This window comes from Drosophila kikkawai, chromosome 2L (genome assembly GCF_030179895.1).
Source record: "Drosophila kikkawai strain 14028-0561.14 chromosome 2L, DkikHiC1v2, whole genome shotgun sequence".
Classification (NCBI taxonomy): Eukaryota; Metazoa; Arthropoda; class Insecta; order Diptera; family Drosophilidae; genus Drosophila; species Drosophila kikkawai.
The window spans coordinates 21,512,516-21,529,666 of NC_091728.1; the positions used below are offsets into that span (position 1 = coordinate 21,512,516).

Genomic DNA, 17,151 nt, shown 5'->3' on the forward strand with positions numbered 1-17,151 from the left:
GGATTATTCGTTTGTCTCGTGCGTATGCGGATTAGTGTTTAGTTGGGGCCAAAAGTCACTTACTGCCGCCTGGCGATTATGTTGCAATGTTTGCAGAAGTGGAGCATATTCTGTTGGCTGTGGGGGTGAGTTTTCAATTGGGTTGGGTCGGTTTTTTCACTTCGGCTGTGGGTCTGGGACAGGGCTTTTCATTTCAAGCTGTTCGGTGTTGGAACGAATCGGTTTCCCTCAATTCAAGCAGAGTCTGTCAGGTGACATTTTAGTGTTGTAGCGGTCAGCTTTTAGGCGCTTGATAAAGGTGATACGTAATACGTAACGTAAGGCAAACTAAATAGTATTAAATTTTGAAAAGAAAAAATTTAGAAATTTAAAAAAAAAGTGAAACATAATTATCTCTTTACTTTGTTAAATTAAATATATATATTTTGTTATTTTTGAAACAATTTTTTTTTATTTGAAATTTAAATTATATAATATTTTTATTTAATTATTTTTTGTTTTTATTTAAAAAATATTTATATTTTTGTAATATTTTGTTTCTCAATTTTTTGAATTTGTTATAATAAAATATTTTTTTTTTATTGTTTAATATAATATATTTTATTTTGATATTAATAATTTTTTTAATTAAAATATTTTGAGTATCAAATGATTGTGAATTCTTTTTAGAGTTGTGTCTAATAATAATTTAAGAGATTTAGTTTGAAATATTTTTACACCTTTGCGGTCTTAATTAAAATTTAAACAAGTAAAAAAAAAATTAATTAAATCTCTGGCCTGTTATTATAAAAGTATAGTTATAGAAAATATAAGAAGGAAATATTTCGAATTTAATTTAGGTTTTAATTTTAAAAATCGTGTATGAAATATTACATTTAAGCAGAGTATTAATAAATATCTCCAGAAACTGTGTTTAAATTATATAACCATTTAATAATAAAATTTTCCAATAATATAAACTAAAATTGAAACAAATTCAACACATTTCACATTTTTAACATATAATTAGCAACTGTTTTTTTATTTAAATTTTTGTTCTTTGTACTTTTTGTTCGCATACTTGGCGCTGCTTAGATTATTTTACATTTATTTAATAAATAATAAGTTAAGTAAATAATTCATTTGTTTAGTTATTCCCCAACATGTATGGGATGCGAGTGATTTGTGGAGTTGGCAGCGGTCTCTTCCAGGTGATGTGTGAATCGAAATTGAATGAGGATAATGAGGTAGCAGGTGGCAGCGCCAGTAATCTATAAACAAATACAATTTCATTTATATTCAATTTAAAAATAAAATAAAAATAAAACTCACGGTAAAAATCAAAGTACGATCCAAGCGAAACAGTCCAGCGGCTGTAAAAAGAACCTTCCGGTGGGATAATTGCAAGGAGAGTCGAAAAAGGCGATCTCTTAACTCCGGATCATCGGTGATATTCAGGATCTTGTGAACTATGGCTGCGGTATGGTTGCTATGTACAATTGTGCGGCTGCTGGCCTCCACAATCAGTACTATAATTACTATATACCATATCAGTTGCATAAGAAAAAAGGCGAAAAACTCGTCTGTTTCAAAGACATCCAATCTTTTGGGATTCAAAATAGCTTCGAGGATGTAAAAGTCATCAAAGAGAATGAACAGAAAGGATATGGCGATGATGCCGAGCAGCGGATATGTGAAATACTCCTCGATGGTTTGGCAGATGTCGCAGAGAAGATTGTGTATGTTGGAGACCTGCTTGATGGCATATTCCGGATTAAGACGTATTATCGAGGTGACACTGTACCGCTTCATTGGAGTGCTAATCAAATTTCGGAGGCGATGCGAGTAACGCCTGTGATTGACCACCGAATGCATGGGAGAGAGTTCCAAGGCACTATACTGCTCAATGTGGGCATCCAAAATGTCCTGGAGGATCTGGGGGAGGGAAAGGGAATGTATTAAAAATAAAAAATATTTAATTAGTGTATTTTTCATGGTTTTTTTTTCGAATACATAATTAAAATATCAAATTAATCTCCCTTCAACCACAACTCACTTCATTTAACATGCTGAACCGACTCCTTGCCAAGTCCGTTGTGCAGAGAAACTTGAAGACCATCAAACTGATGTTGATGTGCGGCAGGGCAAAGGTTGTAAAGGTCACAAACGAGGGCGAGATGGTGGCACTGACCAGCAGGCCATAGCTAACGCACAGATAGATGACATTGAACAGGAGCATTCCCAGAGAGATCAAAAAGCTGGACAAAAGGATCCTCCGGTAGTCCAGCTTCATGCCCAGCCTCACGAATATCTCATCCACCACGATATTATTCTGGATGATGCTCACCAAGCGTTGTCTTTTGAACATGGCAAAACCAAAGATGGTGGACATGGCCAAAATGCCAGTCAGGCGAAGGGTTCCATCGCCCAAACGCGTGATATTCGTTTGAAAGAAGTATCCTATTATGGAGTCACCTTCCCTAACGGATATGCCAAAACACAGGACAAAGAACAGGAAGTGCACTATGCCGGCGATAAAGGAATATGTCGAAGTCTGCACTTCCTTGCGGGGATTCAAGTTTAAACGAAACGGAGCCAGACCCAAAAGGGATATGTAAGTCAAGGGACGAAGAGCCTGAAAAACATTATCCGCCTGGGAAATGCGCTCCCACAATTTTAAAGCCATTTCCGGTTTAAGATTTTGCAAGTATATCCGTAAAAGCAATCGTATCAAGTACTTTTGAGATATATTTCTTTATGGGTCTTGAAAATTCCACCACTGAAACGTCCGCTCGATTCGCGTATTTAGCGCCAACTGACAGCGGAAGTCCCTTGCTGGATGATGATGATTGCCTTTGTGCCAACTGAAGACACGGCTGATATATCATATATCAAAATCGTTAAAGGGCTGTCACACACCTTCGCACACGTAATAAGCTAATACCGATAGCGGCAAATATTTAATTAACCTTAAACGATGGGGTGAGTTCGGTGGTGGACAAGGTCGTTTAACAAACAAGTTCAGCGAGTTCAAAGGAATTCATTACATGGCCCTTTTTTTTGGTCAAGTTTAGTACTTTTTTGTGTACTGGCTATTAATTACAATTGGCAAACAATTTATGGCAGGCATTAAGTGGCCAAAAGTTCGTTTTTGGGTAATTAGTATTAAGTAATTTGTTGATGGGTATCAAACTGAAAGGACATACATTTTTTTGTAGATAAATTAATTCTCTAAATAATATATATAAAATTATAAATAAATAATATAAGTATTTAAATACTCCTTCATTGGTCTAAAAACTAGATTATTTTTGCATTTCCCTTGAAGTTTACTTTATAAATAAATACACCTTTAACGATTATATCCTTTTATTTCCAATTATTGGCTCACATAGACAAATATTAGGTACTTTTTCAAAGCAAACAACAATAATAACATTTACAAAAAATACATATTCTGCTGGACGTATTTTATATCATTTCACCAACTCCATTAAGTTTACAATTCACTAGAAAACCCCTCTACAGCGTATGATTCGTCATATTATTGTAAGAGTCGCAGCAGGAGGGGCCATTCCCATAGCCATTGTTAGGGGAATTGGATGTGAACTGCAGCAAGATGATGAGATAGGTGGTCAAGGCCCCGCTGATCTGTAAAAAAGGATAAAGCCAATGAAAGAAGTATTATTAATATAATCGAACATCAAATGTGGCCTACTTTTTGGGGAGCCTTTCATCAATTAATAAAATTTCTCTTCTCTCTATAAAATTTATAGTATAAATCAATCTAAAACTCTATAAATCAATCTAAAAAATATTAAAAAATCTAAACAAATATTTACTCACCGTAAAATACAAAGTTCGATCAATGTTAAAAAGTCCCGCAGCTGTAAAATTAATTTTCAGATGCATCAGCTGCATAGAAAATTGCTGTAGCTTCTCCTTGACCTCTGCACTTTTAGTTTTATTCAAAAGTGAGTGCACTATACCGCCCGTTTTCTCGCTTTTCTTTATAGCCCGATTGCTGCCTTCGACAATCGAAACTATGGCAATCAGATACAAGATCATTTGACACGAGAAAAATGTCACAAATTCCACGGTTTTGAATTTACTTTCTCGCTTTGATTTGCCCAGCAAAGTTTCCAGGACATAATAAGCATCAAAGACGATGATGAGAAAGGCTATGGATATAATGGTCAACAGTTGGTAGGTGAAATATTTGTTGGCCGTTGCCGCTGCCTCGCAAATCAGATGATGTATCTCCATGGATTCCTGTATTATCTCGGCTGGATCCTTGGTCACAATGGTGTACATTGAAAAAGAGTCCAGGCACTGAAGAGAACGCTGCTTTTGGGTGACTGCCTTAATGCTTCGTGAGTCCCATTGATGGGCAAGGTTTTTCAAGACCTGTAACAAGATGAAATAAGGCAAGATATTAGTTAAAGTTCTTAACAATCTATTGTTATCTTAACCTTATTCAAAGCACTTAGATATATGCGCAGTTTGATGAGTAAATTTCCCGACAGAAAGCAAACAGCACAGACTATAAAAAGTGGGGAAAAATAACTGATCATCGAGGATATCGAAAATGTAGCCGCATCCCTCAAGCTGATCATTAGAAAACTGCCTGTTATATAGGCGGTTGTAGTGCCCACTAAGAACATGATGGATTTATTCATTTTTTTGGCTGCCGGTAACTGATGCAGGGCCACGCCCACCCGCGGAAAGGCCTCCCGTTCGAGACCATCGAAAATTTCCATCACTTCCACAAGTTTTCTGCGCTTGAGCAATGAAAACAAAAGTATGGTAATTATGCCCAACATTCCGTTTATCCTCTGTAGACCATCTATCATATTGGATACGTCCGTGAGAAAGAAGTTGGACATCAGGGAATCGTGATCCATGAGGCTGTAGAGAAAGTTTCCCATATAAATGACCATTCGGACGAGGATGTTGACATAGCCGAAATAGGAGGCTGTTAGCTGGCTCCTCTCCGTGTTACTGGTCACGTAATAAGGAACAATTCCGAGCCAGAGGGCCACAAACAGGGTTAAGCGGTAACAGGTGTAGACGTCGTGTGGACGACACTTCTCAACCAATCGCGTGAAGAGCCACATGGCGTATGATTATTTTGTTCAGCCCGAGGACTAGCGACGCACACAAGCAGGATAGGAATCTCCTCTAATGAATTAAAAAGGCCAATAATCTTCAGTGCAGTTAATTAAACGGACAGCTAAAGCTGTCTATAAAACCAGTTTGGAATGACTTAATATTTGTTAAAGCAAGAAATATTAATTCAAGTCATGGAAATGGGAGTATTGGTTGAGATACTATATTGATTCTAGGAGAATATTGATTGAGAAATATTAATTTTGTACACAGAAATTTGAATGTTAGTTGGGAAATATTATATTTGAATACAAAAATGTGTATTTGGATATGAAATATTATTTTTTTTGCCAAAAAAATGGTAGTTATAGTTAAGAAACATTTTTTCTGGTCCCAGAAATGGGAATATTGACTAAGAAATATAAATTTTGGATGGAATAGATTAGAATATTATCTAAAAAAATAAATATCTGGCTATAAAAATATTGAAATATTGGTTAAAAATATTTTTAACCACAAAAATGTGAATATTTATTAAAAATAATAATTGTTACTACAAAAAATGGATATATAGGTTACGAAGTATTAATTTTGACCAAAGAAATATGAATTTGGGTTGACAAATATATATTTCTATAGTTTAATTAAATTCTATACATTATTTAAAGGAATTTGTAATGACAAAAAATAAAATATTAAAGTTTTAACCTTGATAAATATTTAATACTAATTTTAAACAAAAACTTGAACTTAAATTTTTCATCGTATTGGAATAATAATTTTTTTTTACTGTTGGTTTTTATATTACCAGATTAAGAGATTTGCTTAAAAGCTACTTTAAAAAATATCCTTTAAAATTTTAAAACATGTTTAATTAACAAAATATTTCTTCACAACATTTACCAACCTTGTTAAGCACATCAAAGTGCTGCCACAGACGATGTAAATTAGCTCCAAACAGCATCACAATGCTAAGTAAAAATATTTGTGGCACATAAAAGGCCACTGCTGCCGTGTAAATGGGTCTGACATTGTTTCGTAACAACAACCACATTGAGCTGATCAAATAGGCCAATTGAACACTTGTTATGAGAAAGATTTTCAAGTGTCGCAATCTCATGATGGCCGAGTAATTAAAGCAGACACCCAAGTTCAGGAAACGCTCGTCAATACAGGATATACGATCCCAAATCCGAATTAGCAACCGAACTCGAATGCTGCTGCACAGAAACAGGATAGACATGCCTGTCATGCCAATGAATTTTTGCAAAGAGTCTCCCATCTGGGAGATTTCCGACTTGAAGAAATAACCCACAATACTCTGCTGTTCAATTAGGGCCAACAGAAAGCAGTAGCTAAAGAAACTCAACTGGATAAGGGCATTGAGATAGCCAAATTTACTTAGCTGAAATTGCCTTTCACCTGCCTGACCCCTCAGACGAAAGGGGGTCAGGCCCAACAAATAGGTACAAAATAGTAAAGTTTGCTCCGCTCCAAAAGCATCCCTTGGACTGAATAATTCCCGATAGAAATTTAACATTTCCGTTCCGAAAGAAATCTTTTCACTAATCCTTTTGATTCCCTTACATCTCCTTATATAGCTTAACCCCATAACTTCCTTCAGTGATTAGTTTTTAAAGTATTTATGACCCACACCTTGCTGCTGGTTGTCGTCATGGCTGGTTAAATATTATCCGTTTTCCAGCGCTGACAGCTCGGTAATGGAAACCCGTCCATCACCCACCGACAAAGTTCCCATTTAATGACAGTTTATGAAATAATATAAAAGTCGAGTCTGGTTTGGGAGTTGTCCTTTGTCTCTGTTAGCCTGGCTCGGTCATGGTCAGTGTTTGTGGCGGACTAATTAATTTAATTGAATCAACTGAGTTTAATTGAAAACACTTTAAAAACTTGGTTAAACGGGGTTGGTAGGTTATGTATGGTAGTTTATGTCGTTATTTTTACAGTCCTTTGGGGAGTAGCTTTGTTTGCAATATCCTTAGGTATTTATAAATAATTGCGACAGTTTTTTGGGAAACTAAAGAAATTGAAGCACGAATTAAACGTTTAAATTTTGATATTTATCGTTATTATCGAAAAATATGCCAATATCGTTATTATCGAAAAATTTTGCAACAAAATGTATGCGATTTATTTTTCAACAAAAGATGCATCGACATATTAAATATCGATATAATAACGATAATATTACTTAACGGTTAAAAATCGATGCTAGCGATATCAAAAACTTTAGTTTTTTATTAATTGACAAAAACACCGTGCTCATTATCGAAATACTATATCGAAAATATATTGGACTTTCATGTATCAAAATGTTAAGTAGTAAGTAGTATCGACGTTATCGCTATTATCGAAAAATATCATATATTAATTTTTATTATTTTTTAATTCCTTCTATACATCCAATAGAATATTGATTTATCGCAACCTTATAATTTATATATCGTTTTTTACCTTACCTTATTGACCATCACCAAACGCATCTCCACCAGGTAGGTAAAGCAGGTAAACACCGTAATGGAGATGGCTATGACCGTATGCTGGATGAGAAAGGTAAAATGCAGGGCCATGGTGGGTTTGACCAGCGAGGAGTACAGCACAGAGAAGGTGCCGCAGGTGAACATAAAGTGGACCAAAAACATGGATATCAAAATCATATAGCTGAAGCGAAGCACCTTGCTGTACATGATCTTAATCCCCATCGTCTGCAGCTGGACATCCATTGTGTGGAACTTCTGGAGGCAGCGTTCCAGTCGATGGTTGGGTATGATGGCCGTGAGATAGATGACAGTGACACCTATAAAGCCACTCACGATCTGCATCATGTCCCCAAAGTAGGTGATGCGAGAACGAAAAAAGTAACTGGCCACCGACTCGCAATTGTTATAGATCGTAAGGCTATAGCACACAGTATAGAGTCCAATGTGCATTAGTCCATTTAGATAGCCAAAGACGGTCCTCTTGATGCTCCTCCGACCCGTCTTGCTGTCGCAGCTCAAATAAAACGAGGTGAGACCGTGCATGTAGGTCACATGGAAGAGCGGCCGAAGGCACTCGTAAAGCTGCTTGGCGCTCACAAATTTCTTAAATCTGCGACGCAAGGGCTGGCACAGTCCTGTAGGAACTTCTATCTCCACGGTGTCCACATGATCCACAGATGACGAAGTCGTGGTGTCCTTGGCCCTTTCTATATCCATGTCCGCTACGTTGGAGCTCTAACCGGCGACTGACGCCGAGGACCGCAAATGATTTGCATTTTACTGGAAGACACCTCCCGGAAAGGACCTACCCGCGAGGTGGGGCCAAGCAAAAGTAAATAATTTTCCCATTTTTATACGAGTACTCCGGGTCTAGACGAGCCGCTCGCCGCTGTCCGCTGTCATGTTGCGACCATTAACCTATTAGCTTAAGCTGTTGCATTTTAATTAATGGTTCTGCCTGCCAGGGGAAATAATTCCCCAGAGTAAACCCACGATTTCCCCCTAACATATACAGGGAAGTTTTTTTCGGATCAATGAATGGCTTCTTCTTTTTTTGGGCCACTTTTATTGAAGAGGGGGATTCATACCATAAGCCTAATTAATTTCATGGTTTCCATGAAACGCACAAAATGAATTTATGTCAATTGTTCGGGAGGTTATTATAATTCTTATTATGTATGTTAGTCCTTTTTGTCAGATGAGATTTGGTTAGTTAGGCATGAGTTATGGCCTTCATAAATATGACATCGACAAGAGCTCATTCGTTTTATTAGTTACGAGGGGTCAAATGGGTTCGTCAGTTGATTTAAATAAGGCGCAGAAAGGTCTTAATATGTTTTGGGAATTTATGCAGAGTGAAATTCTTGGAAAGCAGAGTAATTTGCATATTTTTTGTCTTTAAAAAAGAGCTTGGGATAAAGGGGTTTTAAGGGAAAATTGAGTATGTATGTGTAAGTATCTATTTTTGTAAAAGAGTTTTTCTGGCTGGAAATATTATTGAAAAGTAAATAAAAAAGAAAACTATTTAAAGAAAATGCTTTAAATTGGTTTACAAACCCCAGCCTCTAAGTAGGCAACACATTTTCAGCTTAATTTATTCCATTACCTTTAGTTGAAGCTACCAAAAATTAATTTGCATAGACAAACGCGTTATTCAATCCACTTTTCCAAAAAAAACTGTCTACACTTGTTGACCAAATAGTCTAGGCCTAGTTATTTGCCATTCCCCCAACCACAACAGACAAACTTAATTACTAAAAGTGTCACATTAAATCATAACAAACGATCTATAAGTGTTGCTATGGCTTTATATAAATTCATTTTCGCACTTGATTTGATTTGTGATTGCTAAAACTCCCGCCACGCTGTCTGTCACAGGCAAACCTAAACATTTACCTGTTTCACTCACCTGATTGATGATACTGAGGCGACGTTCGAAACTAAATGCAATCACGCAGAACAAACAAATCGCAATGGAGACCACCGTATGCTGCAGGAAAAATGTCATGCACACACAAAACGATGGCCTAACATCCAGAGAGACCAGCAGACGGAACACTCCCACGAAATACACTCCCAGAATTAAGAGCTTGAAGACCAGCACCAGTATGGAGTACCGAAAGATCCTTGAGTACTTGACTCTTATACCAATATTCGAGAAATTCGTATCCAAACTGTGCAGTATGGTCAGCGTTCCCAGCAGTTTGCAGCGCTTCAAAATGGCTGAGGTGTAAATCACAGCTCCGGCTATCAGGCCATTAAATATCTGCAGGCGATCGCCAATAGTGGAGATCTCTGTGCGAAAAAAGTAACCCACAATGGACTCTCCCTGGCGCAGGGATGAGATATAGCAAAACCCACACAGACATATGTAGATGAATATGTTGAAGATACCAAAACAGGACATCTTCAGGTAGGATTCGCCCATCTTCTTTTTGACCACATGGAAGGGCGTTAGACCGTAGAGAAAGGTGAGGAAGAAGAGAGGACGCAGAGCCTCGTACACCTGCGAGGATATAAAGTATTTGCGCACTCTTCTAAGCGCGGACATGGTGCCGAAATCCAAGCTTTATACCGGAAACCGGAAATGAAAAAAAAATGCACAGCGCAGAACACGACCGTTCGGGTGAAGGAGTCAACGCAAACTGGCTGGCAAATGGCAAAAAGAAGGGAAAAACAGAAACGACTGCCGAGCAAGGGATGCAAACGAAGTGAGGCGGCCATAAAGGATAGGGAAAAAGGACCTGGGAAGTAGACAGGGTAACTTAGTGAAGTGGTGTAAAAGCGATATAAAAAAAGTAGAAGAAATATCCGTCTACGGAAGTTGTATCCGGCGAAAAGCTTATTATCACGTTGTCTAGGATAACCAACAACAAGTGGCATTTGATAGCAACAAGTGTTTTTATTCTCCCCACTTTAAATTGATGTCAGTGATGGCAATATACTTTTCAAAATATATTAAATTTAAATATAAGAATTAAAAATATATATGTAGTTTAAATTTATTAAAAATTATGTTTTTTTAATAAATGAATAATTATAAAAATTATTTTCCATTTGCTTTACTTTGAAGTATACTTTATTTTCGTTGTTCTAATTCAAGGATATTGTTCTAGCTTCAACTCAAAAATGTTAATAATTTTATATACTATATTTCCCGTTTTTTTGCTCCATATATAAGTAACAAAACAAACATGGTCTTAACTTAAATATTTCTACCTTTGAAAAAATACCCCGACTTGGCATCCCTGTTCCCGTGTCCTTGTAAAAGATGCCTCGATTTAATTCAGTTGTCAGACCATAAAAAGATAACTCCTGCCAGCAAGTGTGCGAGAATCTCTCTGTGTGTTGTGTGTGTTGTTGTGTGCTCCGTGACGAGCAATTCATTATCTTCATTATGGAGGGACTCTAGGGTCTCGAGTCTCGGGTAATCGCATATCTGGCCACACTCGACTAATGTCTGGGAGATATGGAAACTAAGAAGGAGGATGCAAATGGAGGGGGACTGTGTTCCTGGCCATTGGTTAAGCCATAAGCTGATCGGATTTCCCCATACAGTTCCTTGCTCCTTGTGCACAGGGATTACTCTGATTGACAGGTGAGATAGATGATGATTGGATGGGGAAATTCCGTTTGGTAAAAGGAGCTTTTAGTTTAGACTTGGGAAAGCAGCGAGTGTTTACTTCTTGTTTATAGAATTTTAAATGTTATTTTAGATATGAAGAGAGTATTTTGAATTATTTATTCTAATATAAGTTAATTATAACCTTTTAAAAAATACTTATAAAATAAATAAGATATCTATAAAATATTCTCAAAAAATGCACTCACCCTATGCAGACATCTCAATCTCCGCTGTACCGATCTCGTCATCATACAAAATATACAAATGGTAACAGAGGTGACCAGGAGATCAGAGACGAAGAGAAATGTCAGCTGCCAGGAGGCATGGACATCCATTTTGGACAGGCAAACCATACAGGTGGTCAGCAGGGTACCATCCAGCAGGACAACTAATGATATAACCAAAATCAGCAGACCCTGGACCGTGTTAAAGTTCACCGGACACCTGAGCCGCTCCAATCTTTCATCCACGTCGTTCATGGTGTAAACCGATCTCTGGAAATTCTGGCGCAGCAACAAAGGCACAATGAAGGTGCATATGGCCACTATAATCCCACCGATATCGTGCAGCCGAGTGCTGACCTGGGAGACGTGGTTACTCATGAAATACCCAATCAGACTCTCGTTGTTCAGGATGATGTGGACATAGCAGTAGGCGAGGAGCAGCCACCGTGAGATGGCATTGAGGAATCCGTACCAGGACTGCTCCAGGGAGCCTTCGCCCTGGGAATTTCGGTGCACAAGAAAAGGCGTAATCCCTAAACCGAAGGAAATAGCCACCATTAGATTGAGGGGACCGTAACAGTCCCGGGCACTCATCCAGTAGCGCAGCTTGCTCCGGAGCCCTAGCACCGTATCCAGACCGTTGCGAATCATAGTTGCACTCGGAATAAATTGGATTTCAACGGGTAATTGAGGTGGACTTATTTTGGTGAAGTGCCCTTTTTATCGGAGATAAAACCAAAATGATATCGTACACCGGAAAAAATATATATACCTACATATATATAGTTAGATATTTAACAAAATGATCTTTTTGAGAAACTTGCTTATGTATTTTCTTTTTTAAAATATTATTTATATTTTTTTTTTTCAATTTTATACCTAAAAAAAATCTTAAAAATATTAACTTATGATGAATTCGGTATTTTATATAACTTGGATTTAATAGAGATTACAATTAATTTTAATAAGAGGTGATATATTTTATTTTTCAAAATTTTTATTGCCTTTTTTTTAATAAATGTTTTTTACTTAATGGTTTTTTTCTGTTTAATGAAATTTGTTATCAGAAATCGGTATCTGCATATGTTGAGGGATTGACGGAATCTTCACATTTGATCCGGAAATTACCAGTTTAATAGGTATTAAAAGTAATGTTGAATATAAATAAATAAATATATTTTCTTTCTAATATATCAGACTTATCCTCTTTTCTTTCAAATAGATTATTGTTTGTTTGAAAAAATAATAATCAATAGCTAATAATAACCTAATAATAATAATTAATACAAAATATTATGACACTAAACAACCTCAAAAATTTACCAATTTCCAGGGTATCTTACCAGAACTTATTTAATTTCTATCTATAATGTCGTCACGGGTTTAATTATTGCGAAAGGCAAATGAAAGCCAAGTACCAGCAGACGCAAAACACAAATTAACATTACCAAATCTTGGCAAAAACAAATCCCCAAGAGACAACAAGCCGGAGACCATCATCTTCAACTGCTGCGCCGGCAAAGTTAACAATGCAAACGAGATTGCACAACGGTTTCCCCCTCCGGTTTAATGAGCTCCCAGCTTCCATCTCCCAACTGCAGCAGCATCGTGCTTTAGTGCATTAAATCATGTGTCTGGCTCAGAATTTTTGTCGCACAATTTGGCTAACAACACTTCAGTCAAAACAATAACAGAGTGGCAGCAGAGAGGGTCTGCTTTGGATTCTGTCGTCAAGCTCGCTTCTCTGACAATGGCGCCGGCATAATAAATAATACGCATTCAGAGACTTGGTTGGATACAACTTTTTTGTTTATATTTTTCACACGTGCTACGCAATGCCGAACACTTTGTATATGCAAAAATGGGGAATTTGCAATTAAAGTGGGTAAATATTAGAGCTTTGAAGAGTTAAAGAAATGGAAAATGTTTACAGAAAATTGTACATTAAGCTGGAAGTAAAATTTAAATGAAATACTTTAAATATGCTAAATAATATATATGTCGGAGGGTCGTTTAACTGGTCCATTTTATCTGAATAAGTTCTCAGCAGCAAGTTCTGTTCGTCTTCGAAGCGTTTTCTAAACTGTCTTCCAAAAAGTCTACTTTCGACCTTTCTACTTTCACTCAATTCACTCATTTCATAATCATTGTTGTCGTCTCTTTCTAACCTGTATGTCAGCGCTTCACGAACAGACCTCACTCGGCAGCAGTCTATATCTATCCTGCTCTGCCGTGCTTTCACTCAATTCAGAAAGGCCCTGCTCCGTATTTCAGAAAGGCCCTGCTCCGTATTTCAAAAGGCCCTGCTCCATATTTCAGAAGGCCCCGCTTCACCTATACTGACCATAGGAATAAAGTAGGCCCTGTTTCATGTGATCCGACACGGCCTTCCTGACAAATCACACGTCCTCGTGTGTTAACTTTAAATCACAGTATTCTCAAATTTCAGTACTCGTTACATTTTATTGTCAACAAACATTTCATTAATTTTCTAAACATAAGTATTGAGGCATTTAGACAAAATAAGCATCTTGGTTTCATGATAACATAACAAATTAAATCTTCATTTTAATCATAATTTACAATTCAGACTTCTCTAATTACATAGCTTTATCAACTGGTGTATTTCCTTTTACACCCACATACTGACCCCCGCCATAACAATTCCTTCTGTTATGGTGCGGTCTCCACTGACCCCCGCCATAACAATTCCTTCTGTTATGGTGCGGTCTCCACTGACCCCCGCCATAACAATTCCTTCTGTTATGGTGCGGTCTCCACTGACCCCCGCCATGACAATTCCTTCTGTTATGGTGCGGTCATTATATCCCCTCTTGGGATTCCAAGGCATCAACCGTGCCATCCATATCATCATTCCCCACATGGGAATCACACGCATCTCCACTTGAGTCGTCTAAATCTTTAATCAACTTTAATCTTTAATCAATCAACGTCATTGCTTATTTTGTCTATTTGGCTATGCCCTCAAAAACTCATGCGCATACTTATAAAAGTTCGCTTACTTGACAGATATCTCAAAACATATCAGCCACCATCAAGCTTTTCTATAAACTCTGTTTGGTGCCGATCTTCATTTTTATTTTCCATCTTCATTTCTTTCTCTTTTCTCTCTCATTTTTAACATATTTTCCATTTTCATTTTTCATTTTAAATTAATCTTGCCTTATCAAAATTAGTGCTCTTCCGAACCAGCATAACGTAACTTTAAATTTCTCTTTCTTTATACTTTTCTCTGTGTCATGTGGTGGTATCAAGCCCAAAGGGTGGGTCCGATTGGCATCTCTTAAGGGCTTGCATTGGTTGCACTACTAACTGTGCAGTTCGCCGCAAGTTGCACCCCGCCAAGAGCATCTTGCCATCACCTCTGCGGTCCTGGTATCCAGCCAGATGACTACTTTACAGCTTTACACATGATACAATTTTCAACAATCTTTAAACTTAGTCATTTCCAACAATTCTGATAAATATTGCTGAGTCTATTTTTTCCAACCCAAACACATAACGGATTTATAACCTTGATTAATAACTATCCAACAAAATTAAAGGACACTACTGGCAGACAACATTATCTCACACCTCTGTGTATTTTTAAGAACCCCCCTTCATAGCTCAATTTAATTTCAATTATTTTGAGTTGTTTATAAACTATATCAATCAATCCTGAATCCTGACTCTGATCATTCAGTTATTAGATTTCCATTCTAAGTTCAGACGTTTTTCTGTCGCTTTATTTTTACTTATTGGAATTTAAATCAGTCACGTGAATTCTGGACACAAAAAGAAATCCACATTTGCCTTGCGCTTTTTCTTCCTCCATTCTATGTTGCACTTCAGTTAATTTGTTTTTGAAATCATTACAATTACAATAGGTATAGACTACGAACTCTCATTTGAGCAAATAATACCACAATGTTAGAATAATTGTAAGTCAGCCAATATTTCCAATTCATATAAATGCCATTTGGACTCCACATCGTATATAGTTCCACCCATACACTCCACTAACATAAGTGTCTCCATTAATTAAGTGTATTAGCATTGCACAATATCCACAAGAGCTTACATCTAATATTAAAAACGTTCGTTCCAATTTCTAAAAATCGTCATTTCACTTAAAGATACTTGAAGCCGAGGAATATGTCTCATGATCTGAGAAAATCGAGGCACACGTTTTTGAAAATAAGGCACCAATTCAATAAATGGTCTTACGACGGTCTCTTAATTGCACCGATTAAAAGGACGGACCTTTAACGTAAGGATTTTCTAGGAATTGGGTCTGATTTCTCCACCGCACACCTCATAGCTCAGATACTGCGTAGTAGGTTCAAGAAACCCACATTTGGTAACGTTAAATGACAACCCTGGTACAGTCAACACATTTAATACAACTTTCAGCCTTCGGAAAGCCTTTTCTTCCGAGTTTGCCATGATTAACACGTCATCTATGTAAACTATCGCAAATAATCATGATAAATTCCAAACGCCTTAACAATTGCATGATGAAGGTAGAAGACGCACTCTTCAAACCAAACGGCACGGCAGACCAAACAGACGGCAACTCGTAATTTTTTTAATTAATTATTTTTCAACAGAAACATTTTTCCTTCACAGGGTCTGACATAAGCGGCAAAGGCCACTGTCCGAAACCATTTTCGAATATTGCTTCCGATAGTCTAAGCACAACCTATCGTAGCACAGGGCTCGCCAATGGGAAGGCAGATGGGCAAACAACACTGCAATCAAACACATCTCTATTCCCATCTTTTAGCCAATTTAGCTCCCAAATCAAAGAATAATTGGAAAGGGCTCACCCGATACTGTCACTGTTGAATCACACAAATCAGCTCGCTTCTACATGCAGCTGCCTTCAAGCGCCTTGCTTAAAGTCATCACCAGACCGCTACCCTCTAGAACGTGGTCTGCAAATATGAGATCGACTGTAGTACACCAGGCGGAGGCGTCTGCTCCGGCACCATCGGGATTAAATTTGGGCAAGGTGACATGCGTAGCCTTATCGCCGTCTGCCGAAGTCCTTGGTGTCTGCATAGACTTAATTAACTCCATCAGGGTCCTGTTCTGGGCTTCCAACGCTGCCATATATTGTCCAGGAGTATTGTCTGTAGGCGAAGCGAATCCCACTTCTGATGTCGGAGGGTCGTTTAACTGGTCCATTTTATCTGAATAAGTTCTCAGCAGCAAGTTCTGTTCGTCTTCGAAGCGTTTTCTAAACTGTCTTCCAAAAAGTCTACTTTCGACCTTTCTACTTTCACTCAATTCACTCATTTCATAATCATTGTTGTCGTCTCTTTCTAACCTGTATGTCAGCGCTTCACGAACAGACCTCACTCGGCAGCAGTCTATATCTATCCTGCTCTGCCGTGCTTTCACTCAATTCAGAAAGGCCCTGCTCCGTATTTCAGAAAGGCCCTGCTCCGTATTTCAAAAGGCCCTGCTCCATATTTCAGAAGGCCCCGCTTCACCTATACTGACCATAGGAATAAAGTAGGCCCTGTTTCATGTGATCCGACCAGGGACTGTAACGGTTATAATTAAAAAAGCAAAAAATTACCAAATAAAAGTTATTTCACAATTTTTATATAAAAATTACGCAATAACTTTTATTTTCAATTTTTATTATATAAATTGAAAAATAAAAATTATTCGATAACTTTTATTTTAAAAATTGAAAATA

The 17,151-nt window shown here is 37.4% G+C and overlaps 2 protein-coding genes across 5 annotated transcripts; both read right to left on the minus strand.

The window, feature by feature from the left end:
- Positions 1 to 1,130: 1,130 nt before the first annotated feature.
- Positions 1,131 to 2,665, minus strand: Gr28a (Gustatory receptor 28a). Its single transcript, XM_017164138.1, has 3 exons — positions 2,036 to 2,665; positions 1,312 to 1,914; positions 1,131 to 1,250 (listed from the first exon to the last, which is right to left on the minus strand). Exons 1-3 carry the CDS (start codon positions 2,663 to 2,665, stop codon positions 1,131 to 1,133), a joined length of 1,353 nt encoding a protein of 450 aa, XP_017019627.1.
- A 686-nt stretch (positions 2,666 to 3,351) lies between these two features.
- Positions 3,352 to 12,089, minus strand: Gr28b (Gustatory receptor 28b). Of its 4 annotated transcripts, none has more exons than XM_017164131.3 (3): positions 11,421 to 12,089; positions 3,826 to 4,386; positions 3,352 to 3,630 (listed from the first exon to the last, which is right to left on the minus strand). In XM_017164131.3, the coding sequence occupies exons 1-3, from the start codon at positions 12,087 to 12,089 to the stop codon at positions 3,502 to 3,504; spliced, it is 1,359 nt and encodes a 452-aa protein (XP_017019620.1). In that variant the 3' UTR covers positions 3,352 to 3,501. The 4 variants fall into 4 exon arrangements, with proteins under 4 accessions (XP_017019620.1, XP_017019621.1, XP_017019619.1 ...); XM_017164132.3 differs by lacking the exon at positions 11,421 to 12,089 and adding an exon at positions 9,499 to 10,140; XM_017164130.3 differs by lacking the exon at positions 11,421 to 12,089 and adding an exon at positions 7,569 to 8,306.
- Positions 12,090 to 17,151: the final 5,062 nt, after the last annotated feature.

Bases quoted from the DNA above. Each gene is read 5' to 3' on its own strand.
- Gr28a (XM_017164138.1), bottom strand. From the start codon at position 2,665: ATGGCTTTAAAATTGTGGGAGCGCATTTCCCAGGCGGATAATGTTTTT. The intron at 1,915-2,035 runs GTGAGTTGTGGT...TCCCTCCCCCAG, and splicing joins GGTTCAGCATGTTAAATGAA to ATCCTCCAGGACATTTTGGA. The intron at 1,251-1,311 runs GTGAGTTTTATT...ATTTGTTTATAG, and splicing joins ATCGTACTTTGATTTTTACC to ATTACTGGCGCTGCCACCTG.
- Gr28b (XM_017164130.3), bottom strand. From the start codon at position 8,306: ATGGATATAGAAAGGGCCAAGGACACCACGACTTCGTCATCTGTGGAT. The intron at 4,387-7,568 runs GTAAGGTAAAAA...ATCTTGTTACAG, and splicing joins GTTTGGTGATGGTCAATAAG to GTCTTGAAAAACCTTGCCCA. The intron at 3,631-3,825 runs GTGAGTAAATAT...CCTTTTTTACAG, and splicing joins ATCGAACTTTGTATTTTACG to ATCAGCGGGGCCTTGACCAC.